Below are 12947 nucleotides of genomic sequence, written 5' to 3'. Positions count from 1 at the left end.
GAGTTCTTGCTTAACCTGCCTCAAAACTCCTAGGCCATAGGCCTATAAGCAATACTTTCACTGTTCTCTTGTGGGAGCAAACCCAGGGTTTGCCTGCTAGGCAAGAGCTCTACCACTGAGCCATACCACCAGCCCCAGGTGGCCTTCGGTTCTATCACCAGTTGGCAGCCTAAGGATGTTCAGTGAGGAAGGAGGTAGGGGAAGTAGGCAGGGGCAGTGTTGACAAGAACCTTAATTCCCGCCCCTGCCAGCCATAGTAGTCCAGGAATTTAAAACTTCAGAATAACAGAGGTTGTTGTCTGTGCCTTGAACCAGGTCCCCAATACCAGGTGTGCTCAGCAACTGTCACAGGGATCTGCACAGGAAGGGTCCTAGCAGGGACCCATACCCTTTCCCTTTCAGACAAAAGACTCCTCAAGCAAAGCACATGAAGCAAATCTTTTAATGCACTTTAACACTTTTGGCTTAAAACTTCAGTTATTGTTCCAGGTGAAATTCTGAAACTTCAGCCATAAGGCCTTATGTCCTTGGTGTTAACACTTGAACCTCGCTCTATGAGCAGAAGTAACTTGTCCCAGCAAGTCCCCAGGCAAGGGGAGATGGGCGATGGCACTCCACAGGGACACAGGCCAAGCCAGGCCCCGGTCCTCTGGATCTGAAAAATGAAATGGTGAGGGTCAGACCAGGTTCGCCAGGGAATCCAGTCTTGAGTCTGTCTGAAATTTACACTCTACCACTGAGTCACACCCCAGCCCTATTTATCATTTTGGGACAGGGTCTCACTAAGTTGCCAGGGTGGCCTGGAATTGTGATCTTCCAGCCTCAATGTCCTGCCCCTTGCCACATGTCTCAAGGGTCCTCAACATGGATTGAGGACATGGCAGTTCCCACTAGCTCTGTGGTTCTTGGTCCTTTCCAAGGAAGGGAGCCAGGAAAGATCCTTCCCTTCCTCATCCCACTGTGGCAGAAGTCAAGATTCCCTAATCCTCATACCCTGCCCCACTTTACAAGTGAAGAAACTAAAAACCAAAATCCAGGGGCTGGGGGTGTAGCTCAGTGGTAGAGTGCTGGTCTAGCACACAAGGCCTGGTGTCAATCCTCAGCACTGCAAAAAACACCAACAGGCGGTCATTTCCGAAGCAGGAACCCAGCGCCACCTCACTGCGGTTCTAAGAAATGTCAGGCTATAAACCATTCTTAGTGCTCACTGGTTTCTGAACACTGAGCGTAGAAATAGCCACTTGCTCTTTGCCCTCATGTCGTAGGTACAGCAGAATGGCCCCACCTGTGGTGCTGGCAGGTCCAGGACAGCACCTTCAGGGCAGCTTCTCACACCTCCAGAGGGCCAGCCTGTCCTTCCTCTTACCTCAAAGGGGCTGCAGAAACTGGCTGGTTGTCCTGGCCAGTGATCACACCACGAGTGGGTTCAGTCACCTTCCTTCCTGCATTGAGTGACAAAACGTAAGAGGACAGCACTCCCCCTGGCTGAGGGAATGGCTGCAGTTGGTACTGAACCCTGTGTGGATTGTCCCTGAACACTTGGCTGGGAGACTCACCTCTGCACTCTGTCCAAGAGCTTGATGGCTTCTTTTCTGCATGTCCTAATTGCCAGCACCATTATCATCTACTTGGGAGCCATTAAGTAAAACTTAAGGGCCACTTCAACACTAAACAGCCACAGTGACAGTTCAGACATTCCATCAAGCTACCATGACTGACAGATGTAGGTAGCATACAAACTAGAGGTGCTGGGCAAGGACAAGTCATGCCTAGGGTAGGTGACTAGGCTTTAGCCTGTTCCTCAGTGGCAAGCAGTTTAAACTTGAAGAATCGGTTATTCCTGGGGACTTGGTATTCAAGCTGTGGTTGACCAGAGGTAATGGGGAACTGTTGCATAAAGCTGGCTATTTCACTTATCACTGTTGACCAAGCCGTATGTCAGGAGCCCTCCCTGTCCCTGACAAGATGGTTAGTGAGGACTGGCTAAATCTACCAAGTGCTGCACTTAATTCTTCCTATAGCTAGCCTCCCCCCCACAGCCAAAGATCACACGCACCCAACTTGACTCTCTTCAGAGCTGCAGGAACCTGGAGACTTCTGCACCTACACACCACCCTCTTCCAGGGCCCTCAGATCCCAAGTGCACAAAACAGGAGCAGGGGAGAGGGTGGCCCAGCCCGGCTCTGGGATTCAAAGCTGCTCCCTCACGTGTGTGACAGATTGCTGGCCCATGAAGCCATCTGCCAGGTTTCAAGCTGCACCTGTTTCCACAGGAGTCTCTGTACAAGCCAGGGAATCAAGGAGATGGCAGAGGTGGTCCCAAGTACCAACACTCTGGTGGCCCTAAAACCATCCCAAGCACTTCAGACTGTTAGGTGTTGTTATTCCACCACTCTAGAAATTTTGTGGTAGGCAGCACTCATTCCAAGGACCTTGAGAAGGTCGCCAACATTTTACGGCTTTCAAGAACTGATCTAATGGACACCCCCTGGCAGGATGGGCCAGCTCTACCTCCCGCTGTGGAGGAGGGCTGGCCTCACACTCAGGCTGCAAGAGGCCGTGCCTAGTGTCAGGCTATTAATCATTCAAACGTTCACGGGTGAGAACACTGAGCGTAGACATAGCCTCTCTTCTTTCCGCCACCTACTGACGCAAGTGCGACACAGCAGCCACACTGCAACGCCTCTAGGGGCAGTGCTCCCAGCGTCCCCTCCCTTAGGAGGGTCACATCTAACAGACGACGCTTGCAGGGAACCTGAGTCAACTTACCCAAGGTCCTGCATCTCCTTGCGGGCGCTCAGCTTCGGGCGAGCAAACTCCCTAAGTCAAAAAAAGGCCGCGCGTTAAACGGGTCTTGGTGAGGCCAGGACGGGCGGCGCAGGGGCTCGCGGCCGCACCCGGTCTCCAAACAGAAAGGAGAGCTGCAGGATAAGGCTCTGGGCCACCAGGGCGTCCTGCGGGCCCGTCCTCCCCCTTCCCCGGAGTAGGAGCTGAGCTCCAGCACAGCGGCGCCGCAGGGGCCGGGCAGCACTGGCCGCCACCCGCCAGCCTCGCCGCGCAGGACCGCGCGGGGGCCCGCCCCGCCCCGACGGCCTCGGCTCGCTGCAGGAGGGTTACGCCGAGAACCTGGGTCTGCGCAGTGTCCTTGCCTTCGGAGCTTGGCGGCGCCTACGCGGGCGCACAGCAGCGGCCCTCTGGTGTCCCTTCGCCTAGAGAGGAGACAGGGGTCCTATACCTGGCCCCGAGACGGCCGCGCCTGGGAGGCCCCGCTGGCGCTCGACACGGTGCGCCACCGCGCCCGCGTCGGGAACGCCCAGGCATCCCAGACACGCCACAGCCATCTGGCCGCCCGCTGCAGAGAGAACGAGTGGGCCGGCGCCGCGTCCTTTATACCGGGGCCTACGGCGGCCCGCGAGGGACATCTCCAGCCGGCGCCGCAGCGCCCTCTAGCGTCCCGCCGCGCCTCGCCCCCGGCAGTACCGCCCCCGCCTCCCGCCTCCCGCCACCCGCCTCCCCGCCCTGGGCAAGGCCTGGAGCTGTTGTTCCCGGATCCCAGGACGTGCAGAGGCTTCCTACGGAAAACTCGGCTCGTGTCCACTTGTGACGGGGTCCACTCGACTGCAGTGGCCTTTTTTTTTTTTTTTTTTCGTACTAGGGATCCAACCCAGGGGCACCTTACCCCGGAGCCACATCCAGGGCCTCACTGAGTTGCTTCAGGCCTCCCAAAGTGGCGGAGGCTGGTCCTGAACGGGCGATCCTTCTGCTCAGCCTTCTGAGCTGCTGGGATTACAGGCGTCCGTCCCGCGTCCAGCCTGCAGGGCTTATTTTAAAACCGACATTTTTTCCTCTTTTGATTTCTTGTCCCCCTCCAGCGCTCCCTCACAGCCTGGGAAATAAGACTGACATTCTCCACTCCCCAGGCCACTCTCCCATCCTTCACTGACCACGAGAATAAAGAAACGCCAGCCTGGGAACTGGGCAGGGCTCTCTCAGGACCCCTGATGGACAGTAATTCATCATTTCTACTGATAAAATGTGGATCCCACCCCTAGCCTTCCTCTCTTTATTTAAAGTTCCACCCTTTCCTTGCAGGGACAATCACAGCCACTGGGACAGGAGTCCCACGGGTGACTCCTCTGCTGGTAAATCAATAAAACCCTTTCCTTGAAACCTTATCCTTGTGGCTGGATTGGCAGTGGGGACAGGGCCTGAGCTTTCGGGTCAGGCTGGGATCACACTGGGATTCTCCGGGGCTCTCTGACTGGCCAGCTGCCAGGGACTCGGTGTTGGCAGTTGGCTTTCTGCTTCTCCTGGAGGCTGCTGAGGCAGTGGGGAAGGCCCCACTGTGAGTTCATTAGTCTCTGAGCGCTCGGGCAAGGTGCCAGACTCTTTGTGCCTCTGGCAGGTGTGCTGGCCTGCCACCAGCCCCTGTGCTCTAGGGGCAGAGCCAGGAGCCAAGCTGTGCATTCAGATCCACTCCACTAGGGGCTCATCCTTCTCTGTCGTACACTAGTATGCATCCAGTGCCTAATGAGTGCTGAGGCTGGTGAGACCTGAGTGCACCTTGGTGAGCACCCCTGTGCCCTGGTGGGGCAGGCCTGCCAAGCTTTCTGTCTGTTCCAAATCATGAATCTTCACAGTCATGGGGGGAAGGAGGTGCCCCATGTCCACTGCTCAGAGGGGAATGGGGACCCCAGGGTTAAACAGGGTGCCCTGGTCACGTGGTTGGCAGTGTTGAAGCTGAGATGGGGATGAGGGCTCTGGAGCAGGGACCATCAGGTGAGGACACCAAGAACAAAGGTGCCAAGCTGGGCCACTCACTCCATCCATCATCATGAACTGCCCTGCCACCAGGCTGAAGGGAGTGCCAGGGGTGAGGCTTCCCACTCGGCCCTGGGCGGAGGAGACCATCAGGGCTCTGATGCCGGAGGTGGCATGGAAGTGGAAAGGCACTACAGCCAGTCGAAGTCACAGGTGACAAAACTCTTACAACAGGACCCATGCGCCTCTTCAAAGACAGCTGGTGCTCAGAGTGTGCCTCGCAGGAGAGCCCAAGAGAGGTGGGGACAGGCCTCACTAGTGCTCCAGCCAATGACAAACCTTGAGGTACTGCAGCCTGTCCCCAGCTGCCTCTGCAGAACCCTAAAGGAGGGTTCTTGTCTCTACAGGTTTGCAATGTGGCTTTTGACAAACAGAGAGGGCCTAGAGAAGAGTCACAGGAGACCCACACAGTTTTTAAGGAAATTGTATTGGCAGATACATTGCCAGCTGGGACCAGGAGCACAGAGCCACGGAGGACATCCCTTGAGGCTGAATAAGAGCTGCTCATGCCATTCACTGGATCTTGGAACGCACCAGTGGCTCCCTTGGGGCCCCCAGCATCCCTCCTTTCCACAGGGCACCCACAGTGACTGGCCCAGGCCTGCCCCATGTTGGAGGTTGGGTGCATGCTGAGGATGGAGGTGTTATAGCCTGGATCATGGCTCCCAAAAGCACATGCTCAGCCCTCACACCAGCACCTCAGAATGTGACTGAAGACAGGGACTTTACAGAGTTCATGAAGGTAAAAAAGAGGTCCTCAGGGTGGGCTCTGATCCAGTGTGACAGGTCCCTATAAGAGGAGATCAAGCCAGGCACCATGGCCACGCCTGTCATCCCAGTGACTTGGGAGGCTGAGGCAGGAGGACCACAAGTTTGAGGCCACCTTCAGCAACTCAGCCAGACCTTATCTCAAAAAAGCATGGGTGTTCTAGGATGCTGAAACAGGGCACTGTCCCTCTGTCACCAGGAAGCCTGAATAACCCCCTGGCTTCACTCACTCTCGATGGACTTAGAGGTCACTGACTTGGAGGCCACTGGCTGGGCAGTGCTCTATTAGCCCCCACTGGCTTTGCTGTGCAGGTTAGGATGATGGCAGTGGCCTAGGGGACTCTTCAGGGACTGAAGAGTCAGTGAAAAGTCTGACTCTTCACTTGGGCCCACAAGTGGCATCCCTGACTCCAAATTGTGTCTGTCTCCATTGCCTTAACCTTGGGGCAAAGTCCACTCAGATCTACACGTAGACAGGTTGGTTATCTGAGAAGTGTCTGTCCAAGACCATAACATGGCGTTGGTCTCTCCCCTTAAGGCCAAAGACTCCAGCCCATGAGAGTGGGAAGAGGAGATGCCCCTGGGGGGTCTGCACCTGTTTCCAGAAGAGATATGACCGTCCCTCCCCTCTCCCAGCCCGTCACGCGTGAGCTTAGCCACTCATGGACCAAGTGTCTGTGTCTTTCCACGGAGGCAGAACTTCCTGAGTAACAGTGAATTCACGTGCTACCCCACTTTCATCCGTGGCAGTTCTCTGAGTGCTCATGAGCCCGGCAGTTGCGGGTTCTTTTATTCTAACCATAACCGCTCATCTCTGTAATACTCAAGTCACACTTACACGTGGCAGGATTTCTAGGTTGCAGAAAGGCTGAGCAAAGATAAGGTGGCCACAGGTTTCTGGAGGTGGCACTGAATGAGGGCAGAGGGCAGGTGCAGAGTAGGCTGAAGAGCTTGTTCAGGGTGCAGAGCTGTCGGAGCACAGGACTGACTCTAAGCCAGGGTCCTGAAGGCAGATGCTTTCAAAGACAAGGAGATGGAGCTGAGCTGGGGGACAGGGACAGGGAGCTGGAGATTTTCCAGTTAATGTCATGGTGCATTCCGACTGGTTGGCTGATGATGGATTGGTGCATGCCATTGTGCCCAGTCTCAGGGTGCACCTCCTTCCGTGGGTCTTGGGCGAGGGGGTTGCTGTGTTTGGTCTGGTGTGTTTGATGAGCGCAGGGGCCTGGTTTTTCTTTAGGGTGGTGCTGGGCAGAAGGTGGCTGTTGACTTGAACAAGGTGGAGTCATTCCACCTCCACACTTAACTCGAAATGGAGCTGCTCTTGGCAAAAATTAGTGCTGTATAAAGTGGAGTCCTGGGAGGCCAGGTGCAGCTGTGCTGTGGAGCGCGAGTCCCTCGGAGCAGGGTGCAGCCTGCCCTCCATATTTCATTCCTGTTCTGCGCCCATCCCTCTCCCTCATGGTCCCTGCCCATGTCTGTAGCCCCTCCAGCCCCTGGAGTTGGAAACTGATTTGGGAGCAGAGCTCCCTCTTTTCCACGCTCTGTCCACTGGATAAAGCCCTTCTTCCTTCCCAACACTCACCTTTCAGACAGTTTCTTCCCGTGGGATGAGCCCCAGACTCCTCAGTGGCCCGCCACCCAAATCTAATAAGCTCACGCAGAGGGATGTGTTTCTACAGAAGTGTGGGTGTGACTCTCCACCCAAAGTAAGTTGGGACCCAACGCCCACGCTGTTTCCTAAGTGGCAAGCGCACTGAGGCAGCTCTCTGTGCTCCAGCTGGACACACCACACCCAGACATGTTTCCCAGCATCCAACATCTTCTTCAGAAGTGCCAAGCTGGGCGGGGTGCCCTGACCCCAGCAGCTCAGGAGGCTGAGGCAAGAGGATCGGATCACAAGTTCAAAGCCAGCCTCACCAACTTAGCAAGGCTCCTGGCAACTTGGAAAGATCCTGCTCAAAATAATATATTTTTAAAAAGGTCTGGGGCTGTGGCTCCATGGTTAAGTGCCCTTAGTACCAGAAAAAGAAGAAGGAGGGGAAGGGGGAGGGAGGGGGAGGGGAGGGGGAGGGGAGGAGTGGGGAGGGAGAGGGGAGGGGAGGGGAAGGGGAGGAGAGGAGTGGGGAGGGAGAGGGGAGGGGAGGGGGAGGAGAGGAGTGGGGAGGGAGAGGGGAGGGGAGGAGGTCCAAAAGTCTGCACCTAATGCCTCCAGGTGCCTTGTGGGCCCAGGAGGAAGGTGGTGGAGATGTGTGCAGGTGAAGGCCTGGGCCCCTAGCCCTCCCTGGATCTGGCCAGTGCCCGGTGCGTCCTCCCCCTAGAGAGCCAGGTGCATCTCCTCTCCCAGCCTCCCGTCTTTGGATTTGAGCCTGGGCTTGCTTGGACCCAGGGTGAGGCAGGAAGGGTACTGTGCCTGCTCTGAGACTGGTGACCTCTTCTGCCTGCATGCCTGTCACTGCTGTGAGGAAGGCACCCCCCTCGGGATGTGGGAGAGTGGGCCGAGCCATCCCACCAGGCCCTAGCCCACAGCAGCACAAGCCCAGGATGGAGAGTCGGACCCGCTAGGAGCCTAAGCCAGGCCTGTTGCTGGCGTTAGTTGGGGTGTTAGCTGTGCAGCCCCGGCTGCAGGGTTCAGGCCCACCCTCCCCTCATGCACACCAGTGACTTCTTTACCAAACACGCTTGTGTCTCCAAAATCCTCATCTCCCTTGAAGCTCTGAACTCCCCACCCGCCCCTCCACTGCGCGGCCTGGGGACACTCTGAACTCAGGCTCCTGGTCAGGCCCAAACCTGGACTCTGGTCTTCCCTTCCCATGCCCCACATACCCATCTGGCCTGCCTTTCCAACCCGTTCCCCCCCCCCGCCCCGCTTCTCCCCAGACCCACAGACCCCCAGGCGCAGCCACCTGCCCTGGACTCCAGCTGGGCTCCGGGCAGCTCCCTCTCCACGCAAGGCGAGTGGGAACACATGCCGCTCCCACCTCAACCCCCATCTCCCACTCAGCGCACATGGGCCAGCCCCCACCCTGTGCCCTTTAGGGCCAGAACAAGGCCCTTACAAGGCCTCGAGGGGCTGTAGGGTCTGGCCGTCAATGCCAGCTCCCTGTGGCCACTGTCCCCCCTGCATCTGTGCCCCCGATGCCCTCCACTGACCTCCTGGAGAGGCCATCCCCCCTCAGGATGGCCTGGGGGGGTGCTCCCTGTCCTGGGGGGGGTGCTCCCTGCCCCGCCCTCCACCCACCGTCCCCAAACCCTGGCCCAGCGAGTGTCACTTCCCCGCCCCACCCTCCCTGAGGGCTATTGCAGCTCCTGGACGTGATTCTCAGGGTGTGCAGCAGCACGCTCAGGTGATGATGGGACTGACAGCTGCCTCTCTGGACAGGCCATCAGCTTTACAGCTGTAGTGCTCCCGGCCCTGTGCCTGGGCCTAGTCCAGTGCCTGGGCCGAGGCCCAGGAGGGGCTTGGGACACTGCTGGATTGCCAGCGGCTTCCTGAGAGGATGTCAGCAGTCAAGGAACACAGCCGTGGCACAGAGAAGGCAGGCGGCGAGGCTTCCCAGGACCAGCCTGCGCTCTATTGCACAGCAGACGGGCACCAGCACCATGCCCAGGACACAGGCTCAGGCCCCACTTGGCACCGCCCTCCCAGATGGCACGTGACCCCCTCTCCTGCAGTCACTCTGCAGTCAGAGCTGGGTTCCACACTGCTGCAGCCTGGGGTCACCTATCAACAAGCCACTGAACCTGAAGAACTCTCATTTCATCAGGAACAACATGCCCAGGGCCTGGGAGAACCACAGTCGAAGGCCACAAGCAGGGTGGCCGGCTCTCAGGGCAGGAGGGTGTGTGCGCAGGACGCTGTGGGGGAGGGAAGAGGCTGAGAGAGGGCTGCTGGGGGACATGCCTGCCCCGGTCAGCTCATGGGCCCAGTGGACCAGGGTCCCCTGGGGTGGCAGGGCCGAGAGCGGAGCCCAGAGGGCCTCACCATCTTTGGGGAGGATGGTGGCCTCCTCGGTGAGCTTCAGGATGGCACAGGTGTCCAGGAATTCCCGCAGACTCAGGAAGCTGGAGATGTTCTGTCTTCCTGAGGCCAGGGGGAGTCACAGAGCAGGGGCCGTCGCTGTCCTATGTCTGCACCTGAACCCTGCCCCACCCCATCAGTCTGCCCTGTCCCCCGTTTTCAAGGCAGCAGAGCTGGGGCTGGGGTCACCACTGGAGGTGGGCTCTTGGGGAGCCCCTTCTGCCTCAGAATCCTGACACGCCCACCTGAATGTGTCCACTGAGACAGGACGCCGTCCCCCGTCTCCAACATCATCTGCTCAGTGCCCACGGCTGTGTCTGGTAGTGGGCTCAGGCCTCTTACCCCAGCTTCAGTCACCTCCACACCCCCACCCAGTGCAGACCCTGCCTCACCCCCGCCCCATCACACCCAGTCACCCCATCCTGCCCCTCTCTTCCCCAGGCCTTGTAACATGCACCCACCCCATATCCCAGCACCCTCCTGGGCGGCCTCTGCCCTCCCTGTGAGGGTCTTCCACTCACCCCACTGCAGCCACGTCCAGGCCCTGCGCACCATGGTCTCCTTCACTGCCCCGGCTCCACCACCCACCCTGACCAAACGCCCTCCTTGCCAGCTGCTCACCTGCCAGCCTCCCCTACCAGGTCTTGCCTCCTGTCAGCTGGCACCGCCAGCCGTGAGCAACCCTCGTCCTCCACCACCCCCTGCTCTGACTCCCGGGTGCAGCCCACGGCCCTAGGAGCCCCACTTACCAAAGAGCATCAGGTTCTTGTAGTTGCGCTCGGCACGCCCCAGGCGGAGGTACACCAGGCCGTAGCTGTAGTCAGTGGACAGCACGTGGAAGCCCTTCACCCCCTTCACTACGAGAGAAGCCCAAGGCCCACTGACACGGTCCATACCGCCCACAGCTGGACATCTGGCCTGGCATCTGGCCCGGGACCCTGCCTCCCAGGCCAGGCTGCCCAGAGGAATGCAGTGAGCTCTGGACCCAAGCCCTCTGACTGCCCCGTCCCCCAGGTATCCTACCGAAGCCTCTGACAGCCCTTTCCTGGGGTCCTGCCTGCCCTGCCCACCATACACTCTGGGAACAGGGCTGCCGCCGGGAACTGGCCCAGTTTCCCACGCCCCTGTGTCCTACGCACAGGTATTCCTGAACACCGGCTTCTTCTTGTCTTTCCTCAGGATCAGCTCCTGGGACTGGCAGCCCTGGGACCTGAGGTCAAGAAGGTGCAGGCTCAGGGCCAGGGCCCTTCCTGCCTGCTGGCTGCCACGCTCCCTAAGGTCGTCTGGTCTGGTCCAACTCCCATCAGGCCTGGCCTGGGGCGGGGGCAGGAGGAAGGTCGCCAGTTTGGATGCACGCCCCCCCAAGAGGTGGGGCTATCTTGTAGAACTTGCAGACTGGCCTCAGCCAGCTTTCCACCTGGACCCCTTTCCCTTTCCCGCCAGCTTCTTCCTCTTGGGAAGGGTGTGCCGCTGGTCTGTCTGTGACGGTGTGCTGGCCCACCTCCCTGCCCACTCACCTGCTGAAGGCGATGACCACCCTCAGGTGGCCTCCTCGGTGCACCTTCACCACAGATGCCCCCAGCTTCCTCTTGTCTGGGGCCGGCACGAAGCCCCGGGCATTAGTGGCCACCGCAAGAATGTACCAGAACCCTGAGAACTGCGGGGGCCGGCATTGGAGCTGCCACCTGGTGCTGCCCCCACCCCAGGCTCCCAGCCAGAGAACTGACTGGACAAACCACCCTTTCCTGGAGCTTCACAGGTCCTGCTCCTCTCAGCAGGCACAGCTCCAGGCTGGCCAGTCAGGGTCAGGAGGCACAGGGCCAGGCTGCGGGCACTGGCAGCTCAGAGCTTCCCTGCCCACCTCAGAGGTGGCTTCTTCCTGCCGTGGTGTCCTGGGGCCCTGGGCCACTCAGCCCCTCCCCTGCACCCTGGCCAGTGGTCTCCCTGCTACAGATCCCTGTGGCCCACCCACGGCCCCGGGGTCCAACTAGGGATGCTGTAGCTCCCACCAGAGCCTCCCACCCAGCTGGTCTCCTCTCTCCAGCACACGCCCTCCAGCACCCCTCAGGGTCTCCCTGCTGCCTTGCCCTCAGGCTCCTTAGCCAAGAACCTCTCGGGACCCTGGGGCCGAGGGCTGCAGTGGGAGAGGCCAGGTGAGCCTGGCAGAAGCCTGTGCCCTGCTCCGCTGCTGCCCCTGCCCACTGTGTCCTGGCATGGGCACCAGTAGACAGTGACTCACCTTGCCCCAGTTGAGGGCGTTGGACTCCTTAGGGAAATTTTTCTGGGGCTGGGACCCCACAGCCAGGGTTAGTGCCACCAGCAGCACTAGCACCAGCCCGGGCCTCATCCTCACTTGCCCTCAACCCGAGAGCCTGGTCACTGCATGTAAATGTCCCTGACTGCCACGCCCCCCCATGGGCATCTGACCACCCCAGCACCCTGAGCCAGCCTAGGCCAGGCAGGCAGAACAAGGGTGGGAGGTGGGCAGCTGTGGTTTTGGGCTCTGCCCCTCCTCCTGACACAGGGTCTGCCCAGCACTGGGCCCTCACATAGCCAAGTCGACTGCTATGGACACCGCCGTTCTGGGAGGTCCCCAGAGAAGATGTCATCACGTTCCCACAGGCTACACCAAGGTCCCTATGCCTTCACCACATGGCCTGGGGCTGCCACACGTTCCCTGGGTACCTCTACAGCCCTGGACCATCTGGCCTGGCATGGGGCACCCTGGTCCTCTCATCCTGGACCCCCAGGTGTGAAGCAAAGGGCCAGGGCCTCATGGACTGTGCCTGGGACAGGTGTGCACTCTGGATGTGACATGGTGGCCTCTAGGAACACGATTTGGAAGCCACGTTTTTGAAGTCACAGTGCTTGAGCAGGTACTGTCGGGCAGGCTGGGAGGGACACACACACCCATGAGTGTGTAGGCAGGTGCACGTGTGTGCACACACATGTGCATGTCCAGTCTTAAGGGCTGAGGTCCCCCGTGTGCACTCACCTCATCTCGGTGTGAGTGATGTTCAGCCCTCACCTGTTCAGCCCAGCTGTCCCCACACCCTGACCCAGGAGGCCCTCAGACTCAGGCCCTCCTGGTCACTGGTCACTGGCCCCTGACCCAGCAGCAGCCAGAGCACAGGAAGCCAAGCTCAGAGCACCTCAGTTCCTCCTGCCCTGCTGCAGTCCTGAGGACGTCAGCACCCGCCCCAAGTCACACCCTGCCTGCTCTGCATCCGGCAGACCAACCCAGAAGCTGTGTCCCCAGGGGACTCTGCTGAGGGACTCTGCAGCATCAAGTCCTCTTGACCAGAGCCAAGTGTGGCCTCTCATGGTGTCCCTCCTT

The 12947-nt window shown here is 59.2% G+C and overlaps 1 protein-coding gene, 1 long non-coding RNA gene and 2 other non-coding genes across 5 annotated transcripts; all 4 read right to left on the bottom strand.

Moving 5' to 3' along the window:
* Positions 1-424: 424 nt before the first annotated feature.
* Positions 425-3348, bottom strand: LOC143641417 (uncharacterized). 2 transcript variants are annotated; one of them, XR_013155325.1, is made up of 4 exons: positions 3150-3348; positions 2770-2820; positions 1367-1442; positions 425-655 (listed from the first exon to the last, which is right to left on the bottom strand). It is a non-coding gene; the product is annotated as an uncharacterized LOC143641417 (long non-coding RNA). The 2 variants fall into 2 exon arrangements; XR_013155326.1 differs by having other exon boundaries at positions 3236-3348.
* LOC143641469 (small nucleolar RNA SNORA43) lies at positions 1175-1312 on the bottom strand. The gene has a single exon (XR_013155351.1). It is a non-coding gene; the product is annotated as a small nucleolar RNA SNORA43 (small nucleolar RNA).
* LOC143641470 (small nucleolar RNA SNORA17) lies at positions 2566-2696 on the bottom strand. Its single transcript, XR_013155352.1, has one exon. It is a non-coding gene; the product is annotated as a small nucleolar RNA SNORA17 (small nucleolar RNA).
* Positions 3349-9418: 6070 nt separating the features above from the next.
* Positions 9419-11957, bottom strand: Lcn10 (lipocalin 10). Its single transcript, XM_077108624.1, has 6 exons — positions 11850-11957; positions 11128-11267; positions 10750-10820; positions 10360-10467; positions 9575-9673; positions 9419-9447 (listed from the first exon to the last, which is right to left on the bottom strand). Exons 1-6 carry the CDS (start codon positions 11955-11957, stop codon positions 9419-9421), a joined length of 555 nt encoding a protein of 184 aa, XP_076964739.1.
* Between the last annotated feature and the right edge of the window lie 990 nt (positions 11958-12947).

This window comes from Callospermophilus lateralis, chromosome 2, assembly GCF_048772815.1.
Source record: "Callospermophilus lateralis isolate mCalLat2 chromosome 2, mCalLat2.hap1, whole genome shotgun sequence".
NCBI lineage: Eukaryota > Metazoa > Chordata > Mammalia > Rodentia > Sciuridae > Callospermophilus > Callospermophilus lateralis.
Note: the sequence above shows the minus strand (reverse complement) of the source record. Positions and strands in the feature narration are given on the sequence as shown.